The sequence below is a fragment of the Natator depressus genome, chromosome 12 (genome assembly GCF_965152275.1).
Source record: "Natator depressus isolate rNatDep1 chromosome 12, rNatDep2.hap1, whole genome shotgun sequence".
Classification (NCBI taxonomy): domain Eukaryota; kingdom Metazoa; phylum Chordata; order Testudines; family Cheloniidae; genus Natator; species Natator depressus.
In genome coordinates this window covers 26,394,064-26,406,232 of record NC_134245.1, presented here as the reverse complement: position 1 = coordinate 26,406,232, position 12,169 = coordinate 26,394,064, and the positions used below count along the sequence as shown (strand labels likewise).

The 12,169-nt window shown below is 45.2% G+C and overlaps 1 protein-coding gene across 2 annotated transcripts in view; it reads left to right on the top strand.

Moving 5' to 3' along the window:
* The first annotated feature begins 2,812 nt into the window (after positions 1-2,812).
* Positions 2,813-12,169, top strand: part of BEAN1 (brain expressed associated with NEDD4 1) — a 114,499-nt gene continuing 105,142 nt past the window's right edge. Inside the window, exons 1-2 of one of the 2 annotated variants that reach the window (XM_074968794.1) lie at positions 2,813-2,995; positions 4,157-4,231. In XM_074968794.1, the coding sequence (XP_074824895.1) occupies positions 2,965-2,995; positions 4,157-4,231 (106 nt within the window). In that variant the 5' untranslated portion in view covers positions 2,813-2,964. The remainder of the gene's footprint in view (positions 2,996-4,156; positions 4,232-12,169) is intronic. The other variant, XM_074968795.1, reaches the window with a different exon arrangement.

Sequence of the window (12,169 nt, the reverse complement as noted above, 5' to 3'; positions counted from 1 at the left end):
GACCTGAACTCAGCAGTATGTGCTGGTTTCATTCAGGTGCATGACTGACCCAGAAAAAACACACAATGGAATGTGGGAGAGAACGTACTGTATGATCTCCTTAATCATTAAGAGGTCAGAAGCCATAATCAAAAATCTATACCTATTCCTATACCTATCTATATATGCATTTAATATGTGCACCGTGTCAGTGTTACTGACTGGCAGGAAAGTTGTGTGTACTGTGAAAATGCTACAGTAGATTTTATTGGGTCATATTACATATTATATGGGCTGACCTAGAAAAGCTGTGCTAAATCACAGTATATGGTGCCAAATGGGAAGGGTCTTTCATAAAGAGATGTTCAGATTTTTTTTTTTAAAGTATTCAGCTCAATAAGGAACTGTCCTACGTCAACATTTTCTACGGCTTCTCCTTCACTCAAACCTATTAATTCCTCTAAGCGACAGTGGACTGCAGACCCAGGGAGCAGGAACTCCACAGTTCCAGTGACTTAGATGAAATTTAGCAAACTTGGGCACCTAAACTGACACATCTAAACAACACTGATTTGTTTCTCAGAAGCACTGAGCATCCACAGCTCTCATTACAGATGGGGCCAAAGATTTTCAAAGACAGAGCCCTGAGGCTAAGCAATCTGTTTTTCAGAAGTACTTAGCACCAAGCAGTTTCCCTCTGAAGTCAAGGGGAGCAGCTGCATACTCAGCACTTTAAAAAATCTGGCAGTTTATTTAAATGCCTAATGTGGATTGAGAAGCCTAAATTTGTGTCTCATACTTTTGAATAATCTTGGCTAGGGTTAGCATTTTCTGTAAGATAAAGCACTAATGCTGATGTCCTGGTTAACAGGGGTACATCACCAAAATTGGCATAAAGTCCACCTACCAGAGTTGCTCTTGGAGTTTAAAGTGGATAAAATATTCTTAATATCTTACCCTAAACTGCTGTAGTGTGTTAATGTGTACTGTTAAACAACTACTCATTTTTGCCCCTGAAGTAGCTATATTTTATTGCTAGGTGAAGCAGTTCCTATATACGGCATATAATTTGTGAAACACTTTGCGATATATCTGGATGAAAGACACTTTGGATTTGTAAACATGGCAGCTGGGAGCATGCATCCCAGCCCAAGTAGATAAAATATGCACTAGCTCTGCTTGGGACACACACACTGAAAGTCCGCTTGAATGAGTGCACTAAAAATCGCAGTGTGAACACTGCGACATGGGCTATCAACCTGAGTTGGGAACCGGGGGTCAAGTAAGCTTGTACTTGGGTGGCTAACTTGTGCTGCAATGTCTACACTGCTAGAACGGAGTTAGCCTGTGTTTGTCTATGTAGCCTCAGAGACACTCCCAGCTGGAGTGTAGACATAACAAATTATGACTTGTGCTCATAAAAGGCACCTGTTCTACCAAGATCGGATGCAAATCTCTAGACAGCATAGCCTGAGGAAGATGTTACAAGTTAGCAACTGACTTTTCAGGGGTGAATTTTAGGGTGGGGGTATTTGTTGACAATGCTAGGCACTGTATAAACACTATACAGAAGAGACAGTATTGTTTTCAGAGGGCCCTGTCCTGTGTGATGCTAACAGCTAACAGACTTCAACACCTATGGAAATCAGTGAGTTGAAGCTATTCAGCATCTCACAGCGAGTATTTCTGGGAATTACACAAAATGTATAGTGTCACCAAGGCAAATCAGCAATGATAGAGAACAAAATATATTTCCAAAGGCCAGGAGACATACTGAAGTTCAACAAAGCTTTATATATCATCATTGGTCACTTAGATAAAAAGAAACCTAGAGCAACAGAACAGAGCAATTATCAAGTGACCCATCCTGTGTTGTCCAGCCACAGCTTCTGGCAGTTGGTGGTTTAGGGACACCTGGAACATGGGGTTGCACCCCGACTATATTGGCTAACAGCTATTAATGGATCTATCCTCCATAAATGTCGCTAGTTTTTTTTAAACCCAGGTATTCCTTTGGCTTTCACAAGTTACATCCCCTGGCAACGATTTCCACAGGTTGACCATGCCTCGAGCACCTTACCAGAGCAAGAAAATGACAACGTATTTACAAACAAAGCAGAACCTTTTCAATCCTCTCCTCACTACCCCCTCCCCCAAAGTGACAGCGAGAGGAGGAGGGAAGCGAAAAGGGAAACGGAGAGCGAAGTGATGCCCCCCCGGCAGACAGTTCCCAAAGTAACCCCTAGCCCAAGGCTGCGTTTCATCAGCATTCGGGGGCGAGGGAACAAAAAGCAAACCCTGGTGCTGGAGGAGGCTATTGGGACCCAAAATCACGGAGCCAAACTCCGAAAGGCGCTCAGCCTCCCCGGTGCCTTTGAGGATTAGCTGGAAGCTGCCCAGCGCAGGGCCGGGTGCCGGACCAGCACCTTTCGCTGTTGCACGCCCCGCCTGCCGTTGGGCAAGTCACCGCCGCTGGCCGCCCCCGGTACGGTGCGCCCTTCCCGGAGGGCGAGCGCTGCGCGGGGTTACCTGGCGCCCCCGGGGCCCGCGCTCCCCGGCCGCCCCCTCCGCCGCGCGGCTCGCCCGCGCCCCGCGCAGCAGCGGCTGCCTTGGCCGTGTGCGGGACCCCCGCTCCGCCGCCCGGCAGGACAGCGGCTCCGCGGGCGGGGGGGCAGGCAGGCAGCGAGCACCCGCACCCCCGCGCAGCTGGCACCGCCCCCCTGCCAGCGATGGCCCCCGGCCATTGGGAGGGAAGCGCCGCCGCCGCCTGCTGGCCCCTGCTGGGCTGAGGTCACTCGCCGCCCGCCCACAGACTCCATGGGCGCCGGGTCCCTGCCCGGCCGCCTGCTGCTGCTCCGGCCCGCCAGACCCGAGGAGAAGGCGGCGGGCAGCGTCAGCGCCTGGGAGCCGTGCTCGCCTCTTCCCCCGCCGCCGCGCCGCCGCCCATGAGCCGCCTGGGAGCCCCGCGAGCGGTCGCCGAGGTGTATGGAGAGCACGGCCGCCTGTGTGTGCTCGGGTAAGGGATGGGGGGCGCTGTGCCCGGGGGCTGCCCCAGCCCTCCACCGGGTGGGGGGCACCGCCCTGCAGAGACATCGCCGGCAAACCCCCATCTGCGCGCAGCCCCAGACCTCCGGGCCCCGCCTAGGCACAGTGCGACCGGCAGAGCGGGGCCCAGGGCGGGCAGGGTTAGGGCAGGGCTGGGGTTTTCTTCGGCCAACGGAGAGAGGGAGGAATAAGCGCTGGGCCATGCGGCGTCTGGGGCTCCTGCCACCCACCCATCATGGGGGTACGGCCCCAGCGGGGACGTGTGACAGGGGAAACTTTGAGATGTGTTAGACACCCAGGCGAAAAACCAGTCGGTCTCTGCTCCGTTTGTTTAAGGGGCTGTGCGCCTTTACTGAGAAATGCAGATTGGGGTGGTTCCGCTCTCTACTTACTAGATAAGGGGGCATGATTAGAAATATTTACCTGCTAGCCCTCTCAAACTGTTTTATAACTATCACTGGAGTATAGAGGGGTAGAGATACTTAATATAAATATAATTTCATCTGCAAGAGTTTATCTAAATAAATCTAGTAATTCTTATTTTATATGTAATAATATAGACAATGCAGGGTCTTCCTGAAAAGACATCTTTTATAATTTAGGCTACTTTGTGTGGATTTTATTGCATATAAAGTGTACACTTGTATTTTATTTAAATCTAAGTCTTTACAGGGCAAGTTTAATATTTACAATATTGGGAAATTTTGTATAAAGCCCAGGATACATTTTACTATTCCAGCCCCAGTTTAGCACAGAACTAGTTTATTTAAGCAAGTTGGGAAAGCACTATTTTGCCTTGCCAGAGAAGGTACCCATTGCAGTAATTGATAAAATGCTTAACAGTAATAATTAGCCTATTTGCATGACATTGTTGTCTAAACATAACTTTTTGGAATCCTTGAGGCACTGAAGTCTTGTATAATAGCAATTCCTAAAATAGACTGATTCCTAGCAAATTCAAAGCAATAACTCAGTTTATTTACACATTCATACTGCATCTGTTGTAGATTCAGTGTCTGAAATATACAGCTCTGTCACTAGAGAGTGGGTGCACTTTAGCAACAACCTGTGTCAAATGACATCTGGCTCTGAAACAAAACTGCTATTAAGGACTCTTTATTTCCCTCCTTAGTTCTTTTCTTACATCTTCCTCTCATCTCTGGAAGCTCCATCCACATTGGAATAGGCAGCAATTATTCCCATCTCTGTAAGTAATTTTTTTTTTAAAACTGCTTTCATGGCATGCTTTCAGTCATGTACAGTTCTAGAAGACTTTAAATATAATATTTGTATAAGATAAGATATCAGTCCAGTAAAGAGCAAACAACATAATTGTTTTCTTAGGCAGAAAGCTAACAGAACTGTGCCATTATTTAAAAGGTCCCATTTATTTAAAGATCAAATCCTTTAATCCTTACTCAGGCACAAACAACTCATTGAAGTCAGGGAGATTTGCCTAAGAATAAAGCCTGTAAAATTGTTACTTTTAAAGTCTCAAATCTTTAGATATGTTTTGTTGTGGCTGAAGATGTTAAATAACAGGAAAGGCGGCAAATATAAGCCCTTTCCTGACAAAACCGATTTGCAGTCTGGCTAGGCGGACATTAAGCTGCCCATGGTTTCAGAAATTCCACACCATTTTTGACAGTTAGGAGGAAAAGTAGTGTCTATAAACTGAATTGAAATTTATCAGAATTCAGGATGTTCATTTTGTTTTGGATTTTTTTGGTAGACATTGCATGAAAAAAAACTTTAGGGAATATAAACTTTAAGGCCCTAAATCTAGCACAGACTTCAGTGGGAATCCAGATGAATGTAGAAGTCCATGCTAACAGGTTCTGATGCTGGATCAGGACCTTACGAAGCAAAGAAAAGTGAAGACTAAGACAGACTTTTTTTCCACAGAGGAAGTATTGCGGAAATAATGTAAATAGATTAACTTTTCCATAACAAAAATATTAAAAACTGGACCCTCATCATGGTAAGAATAAATCAGTTTAGGTCTGAAGTTTGAGACAATGGGCAAATTCTGCTCTCAGTTTCATAGGTGCAACTGCAGAGAAACACCATAGTCAGTGGAGTTACTCCAAATTTAGGGCCTGGAAACACTACGAACCTTCAAGCATGCTACCCTGAACAGTGAGCCTGCAGTAATAAGAATTGTTCTTGTTAATGTTTGCAGGATTGGGCCCTGCTGCAACAGAGAGCAGAATTTGACCCTTAAAGCTGATTACTTGCCAAATCTAGAGATCAAAGTGGTGGACTTTCAGAGTTTAATTAGGTATTTGTTGTAACTTCAGTTTGGCTCTGAACCTGAACTCCTAGCAAAAACATGCCAGACTAGGGCTCTAAAGCAAATTTGAGACCAGCAGATATTGTCTGAACATTGCTGATATTGTCAACCACCATCACCCAAACAATATCAGATTTTTTTTTAAAAAAAGGGGGACAGGCTTCCAAAATATATGGACAACTACAAAAGCTCACCTTATTAAAGCTACTAAATGTCTGCTTAAGAAAACAGGACTGATCATAAAAAACTATCCAATGTCATGAGAAACCTGTGGCCACAAAACTAACATGTACTTGCTTCTGTGTTCAAGTAAGTACTGTTTAGTCATTTTCTAACTAATCTTTTGCATTCGGCTAACTCTGCAGGAGATTCACAGTTCAAGTACATAGCACTAGTCTACCTATATGATCCAGATCCGTTAAACCTTTGGGGTCCCTGTTATAATGTACATACTTTCCATCCATTCCTCATCCCCACATTCCTTGATATTCTCCCCCTCAAAGTAGATTTATCCTTGTTCTCCCCCAAAGACTTTCCTACTCCCTCCCTCAGCAGGATTCCTTCACATTCCCCTCCAGACTCCATCTCCATCACTCCAGAAGAAATGTGATCCCTGCATACCGGTAGGCCTTGATCCCAAAGTTACAGCAAAAAGTGTTACAGCAGTGTAGAAGGAATTAAAATTCCTGGCCACGCAAATCAGATGCCCATGCTGTGATGACTACTGAAATTCATGCTCGAGATAAACCATTTTCTAATGACAGAGGATAAAATTCCAGTCAATAGCTTTTGAATAGAACTTCGTACTTGTGAAAGTTGCCAGACTGGCAGCCCTAGAGACAGAAGTCCTCTGTATATCCATATAACAAGTACAGCACAGATAGTGACAATGCAGGCTTCTTCCCCATTCTCCTGTCAACCCCTTGCACAGAGCAATTGTTAGCTGGTGTACAAAAGAGCATGTCCAAAGTACCTTGTGTGCCCCTGGAATCTAGGCCAGCAGAAGGGTCCTAGTGCAGTGGGGCTGAAGGAGTCAGCATATTTTAGAGCAGCCCTGGTGCTACTCTGTCTTTAAGCCAACTTTGTTTCCCCTCCCACCTTTGCACAAAGGATCATGCACAGAGCAGAGTTCAGCCAGACTCTATGCCTGGTAATTGTTTTTAATTAGGATAATGGTTGGAATGGGAATTGTAAAACTCTTCTGTACCTAACTTGTGTAATTAGAGATGGCCAAACCAGAAATTCAGACTATGGCCAGTCTAATGCTTCTGCATGGTGCAGCCTCCACGGGGTTGCTACTTGCCCTCCTGAGCAGGTGGGAGGGAGTGAGAGGAGCCTTGACTACCTCCTAACATCCAAAAAATATCTTGATGAAAATTTTGTTGCATGAGAGAAAAATATTGGTTTATCATATCCAAAAAACTTTCATTGGGAAAGTTCTCAGGTCCAGAATGCAATTTCCGGTCAAAAACTAGAACAGGAGAGCCAGCCCCTGACCTCCAGAATAACCAGTAACTTGGTGGTCAAGAGCTCAGAGATTAGATTAAAATTCAGGACTATGACGGGGTGAAGCATTTGACTTGATTGCACATTAACAGGGCTGATAGAAATCCTTCCATTTTAGACACGCTTTTTTTTAAAACCTATTTTTCTGTCAAATGAAAGAGATTTTCCACAAAGTATTTGCTTTCTGCCCAAAGTTTCAAGTTTTCAATTAAAAAAAAGTTTACTATCTGAAAAGCAGAAAGCTTTTGGTTTTTCAAGTAAAAAAAAAAAAACAAAAAAAAAAACCACACACAACAACAACTTACTGAAGAAGTTGGATGGAAATGAGGGGACAAATTCTAACCAGCTCTACAAATAACTTTAAATAGTTTCCATTCAGTCTGCAGTCATGAACCTCAGCTCCACACTCTTGATAGTTTGGTGAACATGGGCCAAAGTTGTTCACATAACTAAGCAAGCAGGACACAGTCTTCCAAGCTAGCTCTCCTCCCCCCAAGTCACTGCCTTCTTCACTTTCCAATGACCCCCTTGGAAGAAGTAATTTAAAAAGCAAAGATATATGTGCAGTTGTGCACCTAGTTTGCACATGAAATTATTCAGCTTATGAATGCAAGTCAAAAGGTGAAAGTGACGGGTGTTAAATCAGGATAAATGCATGCACAGGATAAAGGCAGGCAGACAGGCCTGATTTAACAAAACAAGATTTTGATTGCCTCATCTTGAGCTTTGCAGGTTTTGAAAACTTGCCCTTAAAAGAATTAGCTTCAAAAACATGAAGGGACACATTCAGAAATTCTGTGGCTTTGTCCCCTGATGCATGAAAATGGAGCCAGCAAAGGGCAAGGCCACACACACACACACACACACACACACACACAGAGCGCTATGGAGAAAATTCTGCAGAATATCCTGCCCGTAATCCTACATATCCTTGAATAGACATTCAAGAAACCATCGCCTCAGTGCTCCACTTCAGTCCCCACATATACAGAGCAGCAGCACAGCTGGCTTCAGGCTGTGTTGTCATTGACTACAGGGCTGCCAGCTGTGCTCTGTGACTCCATGAAGAGGATGAAGGTTGAATAAGCATTAACTCATGAACCACCAAATCCTTAACCACCAAAATAGTCACTTTGCAGCCATGACTGCAGGCTCAGCTTCTGCTCCTGACAGCAAATCCTGCTTCTTCCCATCCCCCCAGCCATAGTAAAATTGGTGTAGTCCCCCTGCCCAGGAATCAAGGGGCCTGACAGAAGCGGACTATAGTCTTGGTGTGTAGTGAAACATGGGGCTCTGTAGCACACAAGGGTTCCCTGTGCCCCAGCTCAAAGATTAGGTTGGGGATATACCTGAGTGGGGCCTGTGAATCAGTGGTTTCATAGATCCAATGGCTATTGTACACTACTTAAGCAGTTGTAGGAAGAGCACAGGTTGCTGCAAGTCTCTGCATTCTTTTCTCAGTGCACAATGAATGGTGGAAATGCATAGGTGATTCAGTCACCTAACAGATCCACCAGTACCAGCCATATCCAGCCTCCACCCATCCAAGGAGCCTTATGGAACTGTGCTGCCAGGCAGTCAGGGGGAGCAGGACACCTGTATGTATTCCCCAAATCCTGCCCCACTCCATGCAAAGCAAAGCTACCCCACTGCCACCACAGCAGAAACCCTCCATGCCCACAGAAGTGAGGAAGAAGGCAGGTTTTTCCCATACCTGAGCTGCAATAACTAATCTGCAATGGATGGGGGTCACTCAGAGCAACTGCTCCCTGTGCTCCTTGATTGAAACCCCTTTTTATAAGTGGATGTCTTGTAAAGAGAGACTTGAGACAGCTATACAAAGAAAGGGATTTTTTTACACCTTTCTTGCTCACATGCTACCCTGTACCTCCTCACAGTTTTCACCTCCTGGCCATACTGCATGGTATAAGGGAGCATGTGGCTGGGGGCTTCCTGACTTATAAAGTAAAGACATCCCTTTGGGGATAAAAGGAGCAGAGACTCCTTTATCCTTCACCTTAGGAGACAAAGGAACCAAGTGATTTCATCTCTGTGATGGATTCTGGTCAGGCTGGCCAGTAAAAGCTAGAAAGGAGACTGAGTGAGAGAAGCTGTCTTGAACAAAGACTGCATCTTGCTAGATTAAGTTTTAGTCTTATCTATTTGCTTATAACCATTTCTACCTTTATTCCTGCTAATTGGTATCACTTAGCTTATGTCCTTTTGTTAATAAACTGGTTATAAACCAACTCAGTGCTGTGCTTGAAGAGAAGTGTGTATTTTCCCCAGTTAAAAAGAGTCAATAAATTACAGCTTAATTCAAGAGAGCAATGAACTTAATATCTTCATGAATGGTCAGTGACAGGAGCTGTGCATTGCAGAGGAACATTTGAGAAACTGAGACTGGAATTCACTGATTTTTACCTGCTAGGTGAGGTCTGGGTCAAGAGAGTCTTAAGGAGTTTGCTGGTGAGGGTGGCACACTGGTGTGGTGAGGAGCTGACAGTCTGACCTCTAGCAAGGCTCGCTCTTGCTGAGGCAGAGGGTTAGTAGTGGCTCACAGCTTTGGTTGTCCCCAGCAGCACATTACATTGCCAGAGAAGAGATCCTTTATAATGTATCCACTATTTTGGGGGTGTCTTTATCAGATCTTATTTCCTATTTCGTGGAAGGGATGGACTGGAACGGTGTTCTCTATGAGGGATGTGTAAGCAGCCTCATGCCCACACAGAAAGGCTTCCTACAACAGGTCCTTTGCTTTGGGCAGAGCAGAAGTTGCTCACTCCCTGCTTCCCTGGGAGCAAAGCACTCTGAAGAGGGGTAGGGAAAAGGTGGGGTCATTCCCACCTCCTTACAGACAAATCCATGGAGCTTGGCCAGCACACTTGGAGGAACAATCTGCACCATCCTATTGCCTGGTACAGAGTGCACACGGAACATCCCTGGGGAGATGCAGGCATGCTCTCTCCAGCATTTCTCCTGGGCAGGGTACCAATGGTTGTTGTTGCTGTGCCACCGCTCATGCCTGAGGCTCCAGTGTTTTGACAAGATGGTTGCATCCCCAGAGTGCTTGTAATCCAACAGTCTCCCAGTGCAGACTGTCAAACAGCTCCTTCACTCACTAGTGAGACATTAGAGAGCCCTTCCCCATATACACCATTCATTTGCCCTCCTATCATTTTCATTTTCATTTCAGCCACTAATGGGTTAATGTCATCTCCTGGAATCAGGGTTTTCTTTTCCAGCTGTTGTTCTCATGCTGTTTCCCAGTCTACTCTAGTCATCCTGCCTGCAAGTTCTTAGCAGTTTTCCTGTAATCTCTTGACTTTTCTATCCCTCATTTCAGTCTGGATTGTCTGTGTTATAAGAGCAAGATGTTAGTCTTCTTTCCAGGGGCCAGAAAGCTCCAGGCACAGAGGAGTCTGTATAGAAATGCAGATTTCCCCTGCAGGTTTGGAGGTAGCTGCATTTCCAGCCCAACCACTTAACAGCTTTGTCAGAGATGCTGGTACATGTATGCTGCACAGATTAAGGAGTGGGGGATGGGAGGGAGGTTCCATGCTGTTACCAGGATTCAGTATTCTCCCCAGCACACAGGACAAAGCAGCATGAAATCAGGATAAACCTAGGAGGGCAATTTTCCTCCATTATCTGCACATCATTGGCTGTGTAGGGAGTAGTGGCCAGGACTGATTTCATAATGGCATCTGCTGGAAGCAATGGGAATTCCTCTGTTGAGTTTTAGTATAGGAAGTTCAGGAGTTTGAGAGGATATGAAGATTGTGGGTCAGATGAAGCTCAGAAGGTTCTTTAATGGCTGAAAGAGAGACTGGGACATTAGGAGCAGACAGAGCAAGCGGAGGATTGGAATAGGTATCTAGAGTGCTGTGGGTGAGGGACTGGATTGAGAGAAAGGCCAAGCTGAGAGAGGGGTCAGGAGCAATTTGAGAGAGAAAATGAGAATGGCTCAAAAGAGTTAGAAAGAGATCCATAATTATGAGTGGCAGCATGTCATGTCTCTATTCTCAGTTTACAATATTGGATGGAATGCAGGGAAAATAAGCAATAGTAAAGGGCGGGAAGCAGAGGGGCATGATGCAGAGGATAATTTTTGTGGCTATGAAAAATAAGAGTAAGGGTGGACATGCTAACTCTTGCCAGCAACGGTTTTCACACATCTCTAGCACCTACTACCAGGACTTACAGGCAGGGAGGGAACGTACACACCCAGTTTCTCAGTGTGTGACTATCAGTAACTGCTTTTCAAAGGGTTATCTATACAAAAAAGTCCAGTGAGATTCCTATAAATATCCTGCAGTTGAGCACCAACTCCTAGGCCTTGGAGAGCTTTTTTGCTCCTTCTTGGTCTCCCTGGTAGCTGTAACATTTCCTTTTAACCCCATTGGCTTCTTACACTGCACCATCTACTTTTTTCTTGTAATTATATTGCTAGGATGGATGTATGTAAATAATGGGGAAGAGGATGGGAACATCTCTGCTGAAGACTGACATGCTCTCATACTGTACCTCCCTTTGTTTGCCAGAAGTCCCACACTGGGGACTCTTGGCATGCTGCTCCTTGCCCTCTGGTTTCTCAGTGAATACATTTCCAAGGTTGGTGTGAATCCTAGCACCTCCGATGAAGTGCCCCACTAGCCTCACATACCATATGCGGGAAGTGCTGTAAGACAGTTCCCAAAGCGTCTTATTTGTGTTTCTGCACAGGATTTTCAAAATAGCTGGATTGTTAGTTGTGCTTTGATAGAGTTATGAAAGGGTGGGAGGTTTGGTTCAAATAGATACTCTAAAACTGGGATGCTTATCCCAGGCTCTTGAGTCTACCAAATTCATCATAGGGGCAAACTTTCTTGCAATTGCTCCAGTCAGACCAAAAATGCTAGAAGAGCCTGTGCTTTCCCTTCCACTGCTGGGCCCAGACAGAGCCAATAAGTGTAGAAATGTGCAAAAAATGCAAAGTTTGACTTCCTAAAGCAAGACTTTACACACCTACACAGCACCTCCCTGGGCTTCCAGTTTGATTTATTTGCAAAGGGTAAAGTTGCTTCTTATTTTTGAATCCTGAATGAGCTATGCCCACCACTTAGATGAGACACTAAGGATTGAACCAAGGACCTCCAGAGCTAAAAGCTTGGAGTCTCCACAGGCTCAGCTACAGGCCCAGGCTCTTAAATGAAGAGCTGTAACAAACCTTTAACTTATGTAAATTTGGAACAGAGACGAACACATGACACACGGACTAGAGCGTTCCATTAACACTTGACATTTAGTGCCTAATCCTAAAGCACTTAGGCTAAAAATCTCATTGAGCTTTGCTTCAGGTTTGGG